The 19,110-nt window shown below is 45.8% G+C and overlaps 1 protein-coding gene and 1 long non-coding RNA gene across 2 annotated transcripts in view; one reads left to right on the top strand and one right to left on the bottom strand.

Moving 5' to 3' along the window:
- Positions 1–19,110, bottom strand: part of c5 (complement C5) — a 37,206-nt gene that overhangs the window by 269 nt on the left and 17,827 nt on the right. The window contains exons 19-40 of the mRNA XM_088940276.1: positions 18,582–18,664; positions 17,972–18,111; positions 16,977–17,201; positions 16,011–16,071; positions 15,466–15,555; positions 14,219–14,431; positions 13,794–13,872; positions 13,095–13,254; positions 12,061–12,153; positions 11,663–11,834; positions 11,008–11,213; positions 10,022–10,174; positions 8,994–9,056; positions 8,278–8,371; positions 8,025–8,064; positions 6,726–6,828; positions 6,315–6,389; positions 5,112–5,217; positions 4,203–4,286; positions 3,381–3,470; positions 1,710–1,793; positions 1,015–1,153 (exon numbers count right to left, since the gene is read on the bottom strand). Coding sequence (XP_088796402.1) covers positions 1,015–1,153; positions 1,710–1,793; positions 3,381–3,470; positions 4,203–4,286; positions 5,112–5,217; positions 6,315–6,389; positions 6,726–6,828; positions 8,025–8,064; positions 8,278–8,371; positions 8,994–9,056; positions 10,022–10,174; positions 11,008–11,213; positions 11,663–11,834; positions 12,061–12,153; positions 13,095–13,254; positions 13,794–13,872; positions 14,219–14,431; positions 15,466–15,555; positions 16,011–16,071; positions 16,977–17,201; positions 17,972–18,111; positions 18,582–18,664 — 2,553 coding nt within the window. The remainder of the gene's footprint in view (positions 1–1,014; positions 1,154–1,709; positions 1,794–3,380; positions 3,471–4,202; positions 4,287–5,111; positions 5,218–6,314; positions 6,390–6,725; positions 6,829–8,024; positions 8,065–8,277; positions 8,372–8,993; positions 9,057–10,021; positions 10,175–11,007; positions 11,214–11,662; positions 11,835–12,060; positions 12,154–13,094; positions 13,255–13,793; positions 13,873–14,218; positions 14,432–15,465; positions 15,556–16,010; positions 16,072–16,976; positions 17,202–17,971; positions 18,112–18,581; positions 18,665–19,110) is intronic.
- LOC148816031 (uncharacterized) lies at positions 6,857–16,055 on the top strand. Its single transcript, XR_016094744.1, has 3 exons — positions 6,857–6,976; positions 15,551–15,700; positions 16,005–16,055. It is a non-coding gene; the product is annotated as an uncharacterized LOC148816031 (long non-coding RNA).

Raw genomic sequence — 19,110 nt, 5'->3', positions numbered from 1 at the left:
AATGGCGGCACTTTCAGACGAGCACAGCTGAGGCGCCTCTGTCCCGCTGCAGTGTGAAAACGAGATGGAACACAATCGGACATGGGCAGCACAGTGGTGAGCATTACTGCCTGACAGCGCTGGGGCCCCGGGTTCAGTTCCTGACCGGGGGTGTTGTCTTTGTGGAGTTTGCATGTTCTCCCTGGGTTTGTGTGGGTTTCCTCCAGGTGGTCCAGTTTTCCCCCCCACAGTTCAGAGACATGCTGGTGGGTTAAGTATCTTCTGGATAATTTGGTACTGGTGTGAGAGTGTCTGCCCTGCTATGATCTGGCGTCCCTCCCAGGGTGTATCCTGCCTTGTGCCCTTTGCTTGCCAGTAACTGGATAAGCAGTTATTGAAAGTGATGTGACGTGACAATTGTTCGTCTATCGAGCTTAAATACATTTTCTCCCTATGGAAATTAATTAAATTTGCAAACACATCCCAAATCGTTTTGCAATTGTTTTGCCTTCTTCCTAGGCAGAACAGCCTGATGGGCTAATAATACAAGGTGCTAATGAAGTGAGCCGGCCTACTGCAGCAGCTGTGCACCTTTGTGGCAGTTCTTTCCGGACAGAAGGGAGTCCTTAGCAATCTATCGCGATAGTGTTATAGCTGCAGACGGCCACTAGAGGGCACCTAAGCATCACCTGGAGCCCATGGTTCAAAACCAGACGAGTCGCCTCAAGAACACCTCCGTGCTTGCATGTCAGCTGGCACAGAGGGAAACAGCTCAAAAGGCTGCTAGGCTCCTGTAACTAATGCTTTATAGCTGAAAGGTGGAGGTATCTAACCTTTATGAGCTCAGAGCTCTTGGAATCCATCAGGCATTATAACTCTTCACATATTATTATTATTATTATTATTATTATTATTATTACTATTATTTATTGAGGAAGCATGTGAATACTGTGCACTCAAAAATACAAAATTGCCTTTAGTTCTAAAATCATGAAACAGCGAGTACAGACTGAAAAGAGTGCCCGTGATGCTTACTTGAAACTCCTGTTCTGTCTGTTTTCCATTCCCTCTCCGCCCATGATGAGGTAGTGATTTCCGTTCTTCAAAGCCACATCCCCGCATGTTGCCTTCGTAATAAGTTCCACCTCCGAGTCTCTCTTCACCTGCTCAGTGCCTGGAATGGAGAGCATGCAGGGGTGGCAGAGGAGTGGAGTGACACCTTGCGTCAGCTTCCCAGAGTGGGGAATCCGACAAAGTGTGCAAGACAGATTTCCATCCTCGTTTCTTTTGCCCGTAACAAATGTTGAATGTGCATATCCAGCAACAGATGACTGATGTTTTCCTGCCCATGGTTACCAAACTACATAGGTCATAAACAGAACTAATCCACTAATTAACAGATCCTAACTAGTTACACAAAGGCATTTAACTACAGCAGCCCTAGGCAGTTTTGCCTGCGATGTGTGTCATGGTTCATTGTAGAGACCTTCAGCCTTTAGTTAAGACTGACTATGTCTGGTCATTATCTTGTGTAATGGTGAACTTTTCACAAAAACTGAGAATCCCACAGCATGCATTGTTTGCATTGCATCTTTTTAGTAAAGTGCTTGATATCACACTGAAGGACTGACACATTAACTTACATTTTAATAATAAGACAAAGTCAAATAGATGCTTAATCTGGGGGACAATAAATGAATTGCAACAACCCAGGTTGCACGTTTCCTTACCCCTTTTAATAACCTCTTTTATTTTTGCTTTGTAATTCACAAAGTCTCCTTCGACACTGGAAGAAATGATCTCCACTTTATAAGCTGAAAAAGAAAGCAGACACCAAAACGATTTGTACTTGTCTTAAATGTTGTTCGTCCATAAAGCTGATGATTTAAGTCCTGTTGACATGGGTCCAAACACACATTTAGGGCTAGATTGTGAATAAGTACCAAAAACCCCTCCTTCACAGACCAGATTTCAGAATCGTATAATCAGGTAAAGCATATATTAAAAAAACAGATTTAAATAATATACTGTAGATATCAAAATTCAGATCATTTGTATCTAAATGAAATATTTTGAAAAACTGACTATTCCAAAATATTTCATCTTTAATTTGTTCAGGAATTCTAAAGGTGACGTAACTGTTTGCATTGGTCACTGACATGTCCACAATTCTACCTTCTCCAAATCAGATGAGATGTTATTGTACTTGGGAGGGAAAAAAAGTTTTAAATGACTTCTAACATGATGCCTCTCAGTATTTCCTAGACTTTCCTTTTATTTTTTAAAACAAACATACTTTGGTCCTCTTTTGGCAAAAAGGACAACTTCTGTCTTAAAGACCACAGAATTTTGGGAGAAAATACTTTAGATTCCTGTTGTAGTTTCTGGTGAATGTTCATTGACAGTGGTTTTCAGTGACCTTTTGTATGTCCTGTAGCATCTCATCTGTGTCCAAGTGTATTTGGACAGCTCCTCTATATAGTTATGCTTCATGTTACTACCCCTCTTCTTACTATTGGTTTAATTATGGGCGATGTGGTGGCTCTGTGGGTAAGGATCTGCGCCCGTGGCTGGAAGGTTGCTGGTTCGTATTCAGCAGCCGGCAGAGGAATCCTACTCTGTTGGGGCCCAGAGCAAGGCCCTTAACCCCAGCTGCTCCAGGGGCGCCGTATAAATGGCTGACCCTGCGCTCTGACCCCCAGCTTCTCTCCCTGTCTGTGTGTCTCATGGAGAGCAGGTTGGGGTCTGCGAAAAAGACGAATTCCTAATGCAAGACATTGTATAGGGCTGATAAAGTGATCTTATCTTATGTAGCTATTAAGATTTTAATTGCCGTGTAAAGGTATTCAGTAAATTAATCCATCCATCCATTTTCTAACCACTTCATCCAATTCAGAGTCACAGGGGAGCCAGAGCCTGTCCCAGCAAGCAATGGGCACAAGGAAGGACACACCCTGGAGGGGACGCCAGTCCACTGCAGACCACGCACACAAACACACTCCACCAGGACCAGTTTTCCCAGAGGTCAATTAACCTACCAGTCTGTGAATGGACTGTGGGTGGAAACCCACACAAACACAGGGAGAACAACTATTTTAAAACTACACAAAACTGTTTGTCGAGTAGCAGAAAATGTTGTCCTTATCAAAATAATTGTGAGATAAGATTCATTGCTTGTTTGTTGCTTAAAGTTTGCTTATTTTTAAAATGATTTACAGCATGCCAGGACTTCTATATGGAGTGTAAATATATTTCTATGAGTAACCTACAGAATAAATGCTGTGTTGAACATAGAAGCTATGCTGTGTGACACATTTACTATGTATTTCTTCCTAATGAAAAAAATATTTGAATAAACATACTTAATTCTAAATGTTAACATTACTGAAAACATGTCTTACCATATTTAATGTTATCCAGGCAGGCAGCTGTCCTCCGGTCTTCTGCACTGATGGTGAGGTCCATAAGTGGTTTGAGTTGACTGCACGCCGCTAGCAGGGGGTACAGGGCACACATAATGGTGACGTGTTAGATTAGAGGTTGCAAATTATGTTTACATTTCAACTACAACATAAATGTGAAAATAAAAATCCGTTTGTGCTGTGGAGCTGTATGATGAGTGTATTCAAAACTTGATTCAAAGAGAAGTGCATTTAAAACTGAGACGGGGGGTGGATGGGGAGGACTTCTTTACACAAAGGGTTGTGGGAGTGTGGAACAAGCTACCCAGCCCTGTTGTTGAACCCGATTCCACTTCTTTGAAGAAATGTCTGGATGGGATCGTCGGCTCGGTTAGCTACCGAAAACTAAATGAGCCTCTCGTTAGTAAACATTCGTTTGTCTCGTGTGCTAATTTGTGAATTGAGAGATTAGTCAGTAACAGAGCTATGCTGGTACTAAATGAGTACAGAACAGTTTAATTCACAAAAAGAAGGGAAAAAATTGCTATGTTGTGGAAGTTTGTATGCTTTCTTTTACTTGTATGAGAGAGAGGTTAAGGAGAAAAGTTTTTATTGTTGAAAAGTCAGAATTTTATATAAAAATTAATAATATAATTAATAACATGTAATAAGATTGTTATTATATACTTATAACAATGGTATAAGCGAAAGAGTGACCCACTTAATATCGATTGCAAAGACAGAGAGAACAGCGATTGACAGCTAACACCTGTGAGAAGCTGGCTCCTGTGCTTTTGATTTCCTTCGCCAGACTGCACTTACCGGCCATACACTGGCACTCCTGTCCCTCACAGAGCCTGAGCAGCCTGGTTTCTGCCTGTGTGTAGAGCCTGGAGCACTGGCTGTCTGTACGACACAGGGCAACCAACACCTTACCATCCTGCTCGCATTATTCACACAACACAAGGGCAGGGGGCAGGGACATTCAAGTAAAAATACGCCCGTTTCACACTTATACACTCAGCATGTCTTGATGTTATTAAAGCAGTTCATATCCATTCTCGGATAAAATCAGTTCAGTTCTAAACTAAAAGCTGGTAGTATGGTAGTATTTCTCCATCCGAGAGATGGAATTCAAAAAAACGCAACAAGACAAGCACACATGGCAGCATGCTGATGGCAGAACATGAAGTAAAGAAAGAGCAGAAGAGAGCCCATACAGTCCACCAGAGCACACCAAGACTCGTGGGTGTTTAAATAGCAGTGGTACATCCATCAGAGAACAGAGATGCTCAGTTGCGTAAGAGATAGAGGTGGTACAGTCCAGTAGAACACAGTGAAACTGTGGAGAGTAGAATAGAGAAGGTACAGTCTGTCAGAGATCGTCACAACTAGACTAAAGTGAGAACAGAGTTTGTATAGTCTATAGGATAACAGTGAGCCAGAGAGGATTATAGAGTAGGGCTGGTACAGTCCTTCAGATCACAGCGAGACTGAGAGCAGTGGAGGTGATAGTTGCAACAGTCTACCAGAGCACAGTGAGAATAAGGGCTGTACAATAGCAATGCTGCAGTCCATCAGACCACAGTGACACAGGACGGAACGACGGACATGATGCAGTCTGTCAGAGTACAGTGAGACCGAGAGGAGTGTAGAACAGGGCTGGTACAGGCCATCAGATGTCAGGACCGACAGGAGGCATCAGCAGGAAGTACAAGAGGGGAGGCTCACCTGGGTCGTGGTACTCGTAGACTCTGTAGAGGGAGGAGCTGGTCATGCCTGTGCGGAAGAGCTCTCGAACCCTGAACCCCACACACAGGTAATTCTCAGACGGGACCTGGGGAGAGCCATGAGACTGTAAACTAACACAGACCCCAGCACTGCACTGCCACTCGAGAACATCAAGCCTGTTCGCAGAACTGAGCCTACTTGGTAGATGTTTTGCGTGAACAATGTGGCCATTTCCTTTTAGCCGATGAAATTACTAACTTCAAGATAAATAATTATCCTCAAGTCAAATCCTCCAGTTTGTTAAAAAGTGGAAGCTGTAGACACAGCTGACAATCTTTAGTGCACTGTGGAAGCTGCAGGGCACACCTGAACAAACGCGCTAAAAATAAACTGGGCAGCAGCCGATATCAATTCTACACAAATTAGAAGCTGTTTCTATTATTACTGTCCTCTATTGAATTAAGAAGAGCTTCACACAGCTCTTCATTTCTGTGTGCAGTGAGGGAGGAAAGAGTCCTGAAACTGACCACACATGCAGAGGCAGCAGACCCTGCCTTCAGCTCCTTCAGCAAACCCTTTCCTGACTTCTGCCATGCTTCTGTTTCTTGGCCGTTTCAAGCTGCTCTTCCACGTGCGATAAAGCAAAGAAACTGCGCCAGATATTAATACCAATAAACAAGATTCCAAGCGTCAGTATATTTATTATCATAGATTTATGATATTGCTAAGTAGCCCATGAAGAATATCACTGCATTTTCACTGCTTCTGTAAGCTACCTGCTATCTGGTTAGTAAGCCAGTGTCTTAGGCTTCCTGTCTGCTGATGCACCATGTTGTACCTTCTGAGGTGCTGAGGGTCTCTGTTAGAACCTCATACTGATAGGCGTGCGAATAGCAAAGAGAATGAGCTCAATCCAGAGCTACAGAGGACACCAGAAATCCACTGTGCAATGTGAAACGAATTATTATTTTTCATTACCGATAGCCTGCTGTTTTGGTTACGATAAAAATGTGAGATTCCAATCCATTACAAGCCTCTCGAGCATCCCCGGATTTTTGTGCCGCCAGTTCCTTTCCTTGACGCAGGTCTCGGGGAATTTTCAGTCGGGTGTTTAAGGAGCAGTAGCAAGCGTTTGCAGTTGAGCTGCAAGCCGAGACTTTGTTAAAAACCACACCAGTGCCGACAGAGAGGAGGGGTACTCACAGATTCCACTTGAATAATGACCTTGTCGTCCAGGATGTCATACTGGGAGATGACATAATCCACCCCATTGGCCATCTGTGGAAAAACAAGACCGCCTTAGCCGAGCCCTGTACTCACTCACATGGTGAGCGGAGGGAACTGTAGGGTCCAACCTTGTAAGTCTGGTCTGTTCCCATAAAGCATCCTGAGGTCTTTACTGTTCTTTAGACTGTTCTTGAGCCTTCATGGTGACTCATACACCCATTCTCCATTCTCACAAGGAAGAGAAGTGCATTGAACTAAACAGCAGCTCACTGCAAAAAGAATAGCTGTTTATGAAATAATTAGCACGTTTCCAGAAAAGGAAGGCCAGGGCTCTGAGACATTAACTATTGCATGTGAGGGGTTATAATGCAGAATGGGTTTCCTTACCGTTTCCAGGTCCTCCTGTACGGGCTGCAGACCAGTGGGCAGGTGGATCTCCATAACCGTGTGCGCGGCTTCGGTGTACGCCTCATTCTGCACAGGCTTGTACCTGAGGAGCATACACACAGCTGCGTCCTCCGGCCTTCGACCTACAACATGCGCCTCGTTCTCGAGCAACACAGGGACCGGCTCTGACAATTGCAAGCGCTCGGGTTCTCAAGACACGCCAAGGTTACAAACTCTGAAGCATGCGTTCTGTGAGTATCTGCATGTTTTAATACAGCCCATCCGCCACCCTTCCCTATCGGTGTGGAACTGAACCATTTCAGATGTAGCCATGTGTTTGTTAGGCAGCGGGAGGGAACTGCAGCACCAGGTGAACATGTAAACTCTGTACAGAAGGTGCCCCAAGCAGGCAGGTATCAAACCCAGGAGCCCAAACATACCAGGAAGCAGTGCTAACAAGCAGATCACCATGTTGATCCACACAATTTACTTCTGTATATCCCCCAAATCCGGATACATTCTATAAGTGAAGGGGGTTCTCTTACTATTAATCCCTCACTTAATTTGTGTCTGTGTCTGCTCCATTTTCTCACGTCTGCTGCATCTCTAACTACTCGTCTTTCTTACATGTCCTTACTTTGAAATTTAACATTCCAACGACTGTTTTATTCTCGTTGTAAAGTGCTTTGAGATGCTGCTTTAAAGACACTATGTAAAATAAAAGCTATTATTTTTGGGGCTTGTTTCTTGTTTCATGATTTAAGTTTCTGTGGCATATGTAGATTACATCTTTGATATATGGTAAGAGTTTATCTGAAGGCATCGGAAAGCCTTTGCAAAGCAAACAAAGAACTGCTTTGCAGAGCAGTTCAGAAGAATCAACTGCTCGTTTTACTTTAGTGGAACAGTGCAAAATAGGTGTAATAAATAGAACTGCTCTCTCTCGTGCATTTGTGAAGTTACATTGTTAGAATATCGTTGGCAGTTTTTAGCGATATACACTATGTTGTGTAGATTTTTCTTTGTCTGTGTATGTCAAAGGTGTGAAACAGGTGTGGTTTTTGTAGATTTTTTTTATTTAGCTGACACGGGGTACTTGCAGAGACGTAGGAGAGCTGACTGAATTAAAATACTCCTTGGTGTTCACAGAAAAGCGTCACTAAAGTATTTCAAGAGCTGCTACCCTCTGATGGTGCAGATCAGACCGAATCTTGTTTTCTTTTGGTACCTGCTAAGTTGCCGATGATCATAACATACGAGCCACCCCTGTGCCCCTTGGAAGGAGAGAACTTTACTCACTTTGCACAAGCTTCGATTCGACGTTCTCTCTTCATGAAATCTGCATGCGAAACAAGACGTAAAAAGGCCGTGCAGTGTGGGTAGCTCTCATGAACAACAGAAGTTCTTTGAAAGTCAAATAAGACCAGAAAAGGGTGTAATGAAATAAAACACACGTTAACAGTTTTATTTACCTATGTAATAGTATATGTTATAGTTATATACCCTATATAAACAGTTATATACCAACCAAAAAGGACAAAGTTTCTCCTACCTGTTGACTTAGTGTCTGCTGGAAGAACTTCAATCTTGAGGTCAAATAAGCAGGTGTCCTGGGAGTCTATTGTGCTGTAATAGACAGTCTTCATCTGGAATGAAAGGCCTCTCAGTATATATGGGATAGTGGGCAATGTTGTATACAAGGGATTTTATACAGAGTTGTGCTGCCGCAAGGCAGTAAGGAATCTTCCTTCAAAGTACTGTAAGGGCCACATCAAAAGTGATGAATTTGCTTTTACAAACGTGATAAATTGATTTGTCAGAATGTTTCACTTCTTAAACAGCCATCTGCTTTGAAATTCGCAATCTTTTGTCCCCATTATCGTCTTTTCCTCAAGTTAGATTAGAGTATGAAGCACTTTAGAATCTTCACGAAGGTGAGGAAGTCTTACTAAAAAAGGCAAACTGTGAAATTATTAAAAGTATTTTTAAGAATTTCAATTTATTAACAGTAAGATTGTTTACAGTTCTGCAGTTCTCATCAAACTGATTCTGGTCCTGGGCACCTTCAAATTTTCATTTGTGGCCCCAAAGGAAGTTGACTTTGCTCTTTAAGGTGTATGGCCATACAATGTACAAGCCTCAGATGGACATGGACTGGCCAGTGAGATGCCAGACAGTGGAGTCTCCATGTCCAGAAACAGTGCAAGGGCAGTAAAGGAATATTGTGGGCTCCAGCATGCGGCCTCTGTACTGCGAGAGTGTACTCACGCTAACGACAGAGACTCCCGAGCTGCTTCCCGTCTGCACAATCACATCGTCGGGCTCAGGCACCTGCGACAGGAAGACAGACAGTGGCTTTAGGTTCGATCTCTTCAGAAACACAGTCAGACAGCACACTGGAGGACAGACAAAGTCATAAACTGCTCTGGAACTCAGTGATCTCACACAACAAGTGCAGAATCTATTGGATAAGATGATCAACTGAACATTTGTACCTGCAGGTCATGTAACAGACAATATTTTAGTAAACTGTTCAGTAATATTGTAATGTCTTCAGTAAACTGTATTACTGGGATGATAAAATGAGTTCAGCTGAAACTGGGGTTACAGTTTCTGGCAAAATACAGCTACAGCTGATGGCTGCAGGCAAGTTGCGATTTGCTTTGTAATTAAAATTTAGAATCTCATTTTGTAAGTGAATAAGGTGTCAATGTTTTAGTCACAGTTCTGTTCTCCAGTCTCCAACCTGGAGCACAGTAGTGTGATTCAAGTCCTGGAACACCAGCAGAAGTTTCTGGAGGTTTTCAATTCAACACAGCTCTTAATGAGCAACTGTAGGTCAGCTAATTATTTGGTGAATTGCCAGTTTTCCTACTTTACACCCTTGCCTGCAAAGATAAACATTTTGGCCAAAACCTCCAGTTTCTAATCTGTATACCATGGATTTTAATTTGCATCAAACAGTTTAGGTAGCAAACCCGAATATTTTCAGCAATTATATAGATGTGTTGTTACTGTATTGCATGAAAAAATCTCCCTGTTTATACAATATAGCCTTCAAAGGTTTGAGATTTTGAAAGTGCACTGGAATGCTTGTACCGCAGTGCATACAGTACAAGTGATATTCACTACACAAAAAAGAATCTGCTCAAGAATGTGATATCTGACAAATCATAAAGTTTTTAGTTATAAACTTAAGTCTCCTAAATAACATTTGGCTGTATTTTCATTATGTGAAAAGGAGGTGTACAAGACGATGCAGTTAGTTGCTGAGCATGTACTGTACAGGGACATACATCAATAGGCTTGACCACAGGCTTGGTCTGGGTGAGGGTAATGATCTGAAGGTCACCCAGGGTCCTGTAGGAGGTCCTGATTTTCATGTCCAGGGTAGCATGTTTGGCCAGCTGACTGTACTCGGTCAGCGCCTCCAGAGTGATGATGGTGTCCTGGAAAGATGGGAAGAAAGATGCAACTGTTACATTGCTCTGGGTCCGACACAGACAGCATCAGACTGTGGAAGTGTAAAGACGTTCACAGCACTGGAAGCATGCAAGAAGATACAAGCACAGGGGTACTGTGTGGGTACTCAGTGTCACGTTCTAAGCTGCAGTGCATTTAGTAGCTTTGTGTTTTGGGCTTCAGAGAGTTGGTCTACCGTGTGTTCAGTTTCTCAGAGTTACAAAGCTGAGCTGCAATGTATTTAGGAGCTTGGTGTGTTGAGCTGCAAGTCATTTAACTCAGTCTTCTGAGCTGCTGTGTGTTCAGTTGCTCATAGTTAAGAGAGCTGGGCGCAGTGTATTCAATAGCTCAGCCTCTGAATTGTGGGCTGCTGTGTGTTCAATAGCTCAGTTAGGGAGTGGGGCTGCAGTGTGTTCAGTAGCTCAGAGCTAGGGAGCTGGCTGCAGTGTTTTCAGTAGGTCAGATTAGGGAGTGGGCCTGCAGTGTGCTCAGTAGGTCAGATTAGGGAGGGTGGCTCCAATGTGTTCAGTAGGTCAGATTGGGGAGTGGGCCTGCAGTGTGTTCAGTAGGTCAGATTAGGGAGGGTGGCTCCAATGTGTTCAGTAGGTCAGATTAGGGAGTGGGCCTGCAGTGTGTTCAATAGGTCAGATTAGGGAGTGTGGCTCCACTGTGTTCAGTAGGTCAGATTAGGGAGTGTTCCTGCAGTGTGTTCAGTAGGTCAGATTAGGGAGTGGGCCTGCAGTGTGTTCAGTAGGTCAGATTAGGGAGTGTGGCTCCAGTGTGTTCAGTATTTTAGCGCTCCAGGCTGCAGTGTGTTCACCTGGGTGGAATAGAATCCTCCTCCGAAGCGCTGCTCCTGAGTCAGCCACTGCATGACAGGGTTGGCGTACTGCATGTTCCCGTACCGCAGTGTGGACAGCAGGACATAGGCGGTTGTCTCCACACTGCGTGCCGTCCCTCTGTTGGGCAGAGAGGAGTCCAGGCTGTCCTCCTTCTCCTTCCAGAACCGGACCACCGGGGGGTCTCCTGTTTCAGACACACCAGGACAAACAGAAGGGCTGATTTCACCTGAGATCAGCCTGCTGAAGGCCTCAGGGGCTTCAAGCTTTTTTCTTCCTTGTCAAGTGGCATAGGATTCGGTTTTCTGTGTTCGCATGACGGTGAGAAGGTTTCGCTTCCAGCCCGATACGAACCCAGCTTTTGGGAGGGGGCGAGTCTGTGTTGAGGGGGCCGTTGTACCTTGAGTGAGCTGCTGTGCCCCAGCTGCTCCAGTCCGCCCCGCTGTATGACTGGGAACCAGTGTCCCAGACACCGGGGGGAGCTCTGCTCTGGACGCAGCTCAAATGCTTAATAGGAAATTACATTTTTAGAAGCTCTGATCCATTTGTCTTGCAATAGCTTTGCTTTGGGAGGGTTCTAATCTAGGAAGTAGAGGGTGGAGTGACCCTAGGTAAAGCAATCCTTGTACACATTACCAACGATGTAGGCGTCCGATTCCAGGGAAGTGTAGAGCGTCCGCGCAGAAGCACTGCTTTTGTCATTTAGTGCCAGGGCGTATGCAACAATAGCCTTTGTGTAGACACTCTTCAGTTGTTGGAGCTTTCCCGACAAGTACTCTGTGGCCTTTGTAAGGACATCCTTAAACTCCTAAAAACAAGAACAACACCCATGTCAATAAACCCCTTTTACCTAGAGCCATGTCAGGGAAAAAAAGAATTGTGCCGTATTATCGCCACAGCTTATCTATACTAAACCTTGCCTTTTGCTTTAGTCACGTGGAGAAAACCGGACTCTTTTAACTGGTCTACCTGACCTCTGCCTGTTTCTCTCCTCGCTAGAATTCCCCACAGAATGGGGCCTTTCTCTCTCTCACCTGAAGGGGGCAGACTTCTATGGCGTTTTTAATTCCAATGACAGTGAAAGCAGTCAGGTACAGAATCTGCTCCGCCACATCTGAGCCAGCTCCCTGTACAAGAGACACGAAAGGCGAGAAATAAATTCAACAGAAATGTCTGCAATGTTCAACCCCTTTTAAGTAGAATATCATTAGCGCCAATTCCGAAGGAGCACAGATAAGATTCACTTAGTGAGCGGGTCTCTGTTTCCTTCCTCTTCAAATAATGTAATCAAGGCATTTCTTTTAATGAGTGGAAGACTATTAGATTATTAAGAAACATCATCCCAGGGTGAAATGTATGCCAGCTTATCTGTAGCATCCTGGGAGTGTCGCTGAGTTTCTCCAGGGGTCCCAGACCCTAATTTGGGAAGCCCTGGATCAAGAGATGGGATATTTAGTATCTTTTATCCTGACTAAGCCACATCGCTATCTTCCATGTACACAGACACAGTCTGTGTATTGATTAATGGCAACTGTAATAATGATGTTTAGTGAAATTTCACGGGTGTGCTATCCTACCCGTTTTATATGGGAAATGTTATTGACACAAACATTATTAATTATTATTACTATTATTATTCAGGTCACGAATAATAACGGTGAGAAGCACCGGGCCCTGGGTTCAATTATGGATCCAGGGTGCTGTGCGTGTGGAGTTTGTTTTCCCCATATTCATGTGGGTCAGTTAGCTGACCCTTCCATCAATTTCCCTACAGGATTAATAAAGTATTATCTATCTATCTAGCTTCTGGGACATAGGCCCTGGTGTGAAGGAAGCAGTTATTTCTAGTAGTATTAATAATAACACACCAGGATCAATACGCTGCTAACAGCTCAATAAGCAGGGTGAAATGATCATCTTTCAGTATCTTTCTTATGCTCTTATGTTCCTAAATACATTTAAAAAAATTCCAGTCTCTGTAGCCAAATGTTGCCAACTCACAAAAGCACTTGCACACGATAAAGAGGGCGCTCTGACAATTCGGCACCCTGCCCTGATGGCTCCTTACCATGAGCTTGTTGGGTCTGTAGGTGGACAGTTCCTTGAAGGAGCCATCCTGGTTCTGACATTGCTCCTTCAGCCAGAAGATGGAGTTGCAGAGAGACGTGTGGTCAATTTCCAGGTAGTTGCTGACTTGTCCCAGAGTCTTGACAACCAGGGCTGTCAGCCTGAGAACGACAGCAGGGGACAGGGGGCGGTAAACCAGTCCCACACTGGAGTAGCGATACAGGGAACTGAGAGAAAGACCAGCTGCCCACAGGACACGTCCCGGTCACTCAAGGTGGACAGGTGACTGGGAAGGGAGTCCAGGCTATAGAGGTGAAGCGCTCTTTAGGCCTTTATTTCAAAACTGGATCTTAGCAGCCAGTTCCTCCTGCTGGCTCAACTGACACGTTCCCTCATCCTGCGGTGGAGGGTGAACGTTCACCACCTGTCTGTTCCTTACAGTCCCTTACAGGGATTTCTCACTTCATCTGTCAGCTCTTCGTATTTTATCACAGGACACACAGCTTGTTGATTTGACAGTTTGTCCCTGTCAGCTGTTTGCGTTTTTATTTGAATCAAATGTCACAAAAACATGCTGGATATAAGCCGGTTTTTGTAGGCTGCTTGTCAGCAGTGCTCTGGTTAGAGTTACGTTATACAAAAGATTAAATCCAGTCCTTCACCTGCTTCAGGGCCCGACGTGACTGTGGGACACACTTACCATGTGCTCGCCTCCCTGTCCTTCCACATGCTGTAGCCAAACTCATTCTTCTTGCGGAACGACAGAATGCTGGTCACCCCTGCAGGACGTAACATTATCTTATTAGCTGATCTCTAGCATCCTGCAAGTGTCACATGCATGGTCATATTGATTAATGGCAACTGTAACATTGATGTGTAGTTAAACTAAACTGTTGTGATATCTGTAATAAATTAAATTATACCTATTTTATATGGTTAATGTCACTGACACATATTGCATTTAGTAGTAGTAGTATTTGCTCAGCAGATGCCTTCATCAAGTGTTTCTTTTCACAATACACAGTAATATGTAAAGTCAATACAATAAAGGGATCATTGGGCTCCAGCAGGAAATGAGAGATTTCTAGATTCCCAGGCCAGATTTTCCAAGAGACGGTGACCGACCTTCCTTAAGCCTCTTCTTCAGCTCGAGGCGTCTGCTCAGCGAGTCCGGGCCCAGTATATCCCACTGGTTCGTCTTCTCCAGGTAGTGAAACACGTAGTAGACGGGCACGATGCCCATCAGCTCCACCTCCGCCGAGCCGCTGGGCAGGCTGGTCAGCTGCTTCAGGCCGGAGGGGTTCAGGACGATGGATAACACCGCCCCCAGCAGCTCACCTGTGTGGGGCGAGAGAGAAGGTCAGGGGGCGAGAGAGACTGAAGGGGAGATGGGCACAGGGCTGCACACATTTCACTGATACAATCCGGAGGAACGATTTACTGCGCACATGCGGTGAGCTTCGCCAATCCACCCTTTCAAAGTAGTGTCGTCTACTAATATAACAGGTCCGACCACTGTGATTAGTCCGCCTCAGTTTGGGCGAGAAGACTGGCGATGCTTAACGCGCAGAGATGAAAATGTCCACGAGCCTGGATCACAGCCGCTCGAGGCAAATCGAAATCGATTTTACTCGAGCGGACATCGCCAGGTGCTGTCGTAGCTAATCCGCGCCATTCAACGATCACAGCTATGAGGGGAGCTACCTGTGTTGTGGCATCACCAGCAATCACCTGGAGAACACGCCCCTCCGGCTGCTGCTCAGAATGAATACTCGGACCTGACCGCGCTCAGGGGTCTGCCACTGAGCTCGCACACAGAGCCCCTCCAGCTTCGTCTGTGCTTGGTTCTGTTCGTCCCCTGACCCCTGCTTTGTCTCCTGACCGTGCTCCTGGATCAGCCCTCGGCTTCATTAACTAAGAGTCTCCCTGCTTGGCCCCTGGCTTTGATCTCAGCCTGAGCCTCGACTCATTCCCTGGACATCCCCGGTGCCTGGCTGCAGGGTCTCCCCGGGTCCCACCCTCGTTCGTTTTGGATTTCCACCCTGGACTGTGTTTGCCGTTGCTCCTCGGCTCAGCTGTCGACACTGTTCCCCATGTTCCCTGCTCCCTCTGGTCTCGGTAACGAGCAGCAAGTGAGGTCGTCTTAACACGTCCAATCCCACCCCCGTTACATTATGCAAAACAGATCTGGATTAATGGTTAGATCAAAGCCAAATGTCTCAGCTTTCAGTAGAAAGAGAATTGTGCTTCTGCACGAAGAAAACAGGGAATGTAAAAAGTAGAGCAAAGTCGTGTATCTAAGCAGTCTGTGTCCATGCAGAGAGAGGGCAGGCTGGGACAAGGAGGCAGGAAGGGTGGGGATCGGACATTACCGCTGACACCGAGTGTGCGCTGGGGTGTAGACCCTGGGACGAGGTTAGAAGGAATCCTGTGTCTGAATTCCAGTCTCCTTTTCAGCAACCCTGGAAGAGAACCGGGATGTGGAAATGAGCTTTCTGTCCAAGTGGAGAAGCCAGACAGACCGCAGCCTCCTCCACTTCTGCTACAGCCGCCGGGCCGGACTGCACTAGAACGACCACCTGAAACCGCACCGCATCCTGGATGAAAGTGAGCTTTGCTTTTCATTCTGCGCAGTTAAAACATGATCAACAAACAAACAAGCTTAACTCTGTCTTTACAAGCTGTAGTGCCTGTTAATGAGACATATGAATTCACCCTGGTGTACACAAAAAAGCACAGGAGAAAAATGTCCCACTGACAAAAATCTTTGCTCCCAAGTAACATTTGCGATACTTTAAGAAAATGTCATGGATACAGGAAGCACTATTGCTTCATTGCTACATTTTCCTTGGTGCTTTTAATGCCCTGCTTGTCCTGTGTTTGGAATGTTTTGGAATGATCAACTCTCAAGACTCACCATAGATGCCCTGTGGATCCAGAGTATATCCAGAGCTGCTCTCCGTCATGATGCCTTCAGGCTGCAATCAACAGGAAATGTGATCAGCAGCAGAAAAGTAAGTATATTACATCACCCACAATCCAGGGAGCTCTGCTATTGAGTTATCACTCCGGGGTTCATAAAGCAGTGGTCACAGAGTACGGGGGTGTACCAGTTATTGCTCAAGATGTGATTCATCTTTAACATAGGTCTGTTCCAATTGTGCATTCCAGACTGGTGCTAACTTCCCGAAGACACTCTGATTAAAACCGTGCACCCTGATTGGAACTTCAAAGTGGTATCCATGGCAGGTACATACAAAACCAGCCTTTCCTTCTGTCTCGTCACCTAAATAACACAGATCTACATAGTCCAGGTGTAGATAAAGTATAGAATAAACATGGACATAGCAGAAGGGCCGAAAGGAAGAACTGAGGTGTGTCATGCACCTAAATTAGCATGCCTCAAATCCCAGTCTGGAGCGTGATCAGCTCTTACACCTTGTACCCATACTGGGGAACCTGTACACCTGACCTGCTCGGCCTGTTTCCTGTGTTCTTCAACTCTCCCTTCCACCAGGAACTAGAACCTAAATGGCTGAGTGTACACTGTTGTACGTACAGTATGGACCACTGCTGATTCAGTTTGCCCTGTTACTAAGCAGAACTGTCCAGAAATCAGTGGACGAGCCTGATCTTTCCTAAGCACCTACTGTAGGCACCTGCAGTATAGGCATGGTTCTTCTGCATCAGGCCAAGCGACCAGACCATGGTGTGTTTGGGTGTGCTCCTCTTGGAGCTTGGTGTTAGTCTGCTACCCATCTCTTCACCAGGGCCTCTGTTTTTGAGAAGGCAGCTCTCAGACAGTGGGTGTGTGCCTGCTCCCCAGCCTGCTGATGGGACAAAGCTGGTACCCAGGCGGGCCTGGTGCCCAGGGCAGACTCACCACCACTCGGAGAGTCTTGACCAGGACGTCCCGGCCGAGGGGGGAGTCCAGGGTGAAGGTGAGCGTGTGCAGTCCCGCCTGCAGGGGCAGCAGGGTGAAGGAGACCGAGTGCACCGACTGCCCCTCCAGGGGCGCTCTCTGGCAAGGGGTGACCTGCGTCCCGTCAGCTTTCCTGGACCCCTTAAACAAGCACACGCCCTGGCCGACCTCCAGGGTCACGCAGAACTGCCCCAGGGAGGGAGGAAGGAGTGATTGGGGTGAATCTTTGTTTTTAGCAGATTTCTACAGACTTAATGTAGCTGCAGAACAGAAAGAATATTAATTTTAACATCTCCGATGATGTAACCAGTATTACAATCTTACAGCAGACCAAGTTTAAAGCCAATCATCACATTTTAAGCCTTAAGATAATGCTGGCATATTTAAAAAAATATATTTGTAATAATAAATCCTTGCACTTGTATAGTGCTTTTCTTGAATGGAGGACACTCCACTCAAAGCGCTTTAATGGGGATCCCCTCCACCCCCACCGGTGTGCAACCCCACCTGGATGATGCACCAGTCCGCTCCCCACACACCAGCTCTCAGTGGAGAGGAGACAAGAGTGATGAAGCCAGCTCAGAGATGGGGATTATTAGGAGGCCATGATGGGTAAAGACCAGGGGGAAATTTGGCCAGGACACTGGGGTAACACCCCTACTCTTTTCGAGAAACGCTCTGGGATTTTTAATGACCACAGAGAGTCAGGACCTCGGTTTTACATCTCATCTGAAGGACGGCGCCTTTTTACAGTACAGTGTCCCTGTCACTATACTGGGGCATTAGGACTCACACAGACCGCAGGGTGAGAGCGCCCCCTGCTGGCCCCACTAACAGCTCTTCCAGCAGCAGCCTTAGCTTTGATACATTTCAGATGTGAGCTGTTTGGACAGTAACAGCAGGAGGAGGAGAGATAACAGCAGAGTGTGCGGCAGCGTCCCTCAATCAGTGCTCACCCTGGAGCTGTAGAACCTCTGGTTGTACACAGACCCTCGTAGCTCGATCTGCTCTCCGCGCACCATTTTGTACGGTACGGGCACATCGAGGCTGACGTCTTTGTTGACCTCCACCTTCAGGGGGTCAGACACGCAGATGCCTGTGAAATGGGGGAGAGCAGAAAGCAGTCTGGGAAAAGTGACTGACTGTTAAAATCGCCTTCTCTCCTCCAGGGCAGATACGGCGCTTACAGACTGGTAGGACTGTGATCATGCTGCAGGGTCACTGAGTGCTGTCCTCCTGACCTGTGACTTGGGTAAATACCGGGCTTCATTTTACCACTATATTGTACTAGGCAGATGAAATGTCGGATTTAATTTAGTGTAAATTAGTGTGTGACACTATGACCTTTATATAGCAGAAATGCACGTTGTAAATCTCATCTGGGTGGCATGAAAGTGGCTGACATGGGTGGAGAATTGAAGGCACCTGTACACAGAGGATACTGGACACAATCCTGGCCATGTTCAGAAAATACAAATTCAGAAATACCCCCTTCAGAGATATTAGTGAGAGGGGGGAGTTGTGGGAGGAGGGAGCAGAAATGGAGCTCAAGACTTGCTACATTACCTTTGTTGGAGATCCCCACCATCTTCATCTTCCAGGTGGTGAGGGAGTCTGGGAGGTCGACGGACAGGGTTTTCACTCGAGAGCTGTGGGACAAGCTTGTCGTTACCATACTCCTGCAAGGCTAGGGTCATGCAGTACTACGTATTGCACACCACTTGCTTACTAAAAGACGCCAGATGAAGTCGGTTAATACGTAATATGTGTGTTTGCAGTCCATAGAGCGGGAGAGAGGCACAGCATTTAAAGGGCAGAGCATCCCATTTAAAGAACCCCTTCTCCGTCAGGCCTCAAATTCTGATGCTCTGTGTTTGTTTTACCTATTTAGTATAAAATTAAAAAATGGAACTGCGTGTCAACAGAGACTCGGTCCCGGGTTTGGACTGTCTGGGCTTGTGTTGAAAAGCCTTCTGGACAGTCGCTGGAGACTCCCAGGGTCCAGACTCCCACCCTGACACAAGCCCAGGCTTCTGGAAAAAAGGTTCCCATCCCAACCCCTGGAAGGGCTTTCAGAGCCCACGTCAGGTTTCAG

Source organism: Atractosteus spatula, chromosome 23, assembly GCF_055471065.1.
Source record: "Atractosteus spatula isolate fAtrSpa1 chromosome 23, fAtrSpa1.hap1, whole genome shotgun sequence".
Taxonomy (NCBI): Eukaryota; Metazoa; Chordata; class Actinopteri; order Semionotiformes; family Lepisosteidae; genus Atractosteus; species Atractosteus spatula.
The sequence above is the reverse complement of the archived record's forward strand: the minus strand, read 5'-3'. Positions and strand labels throughout refer to the sequence as shown.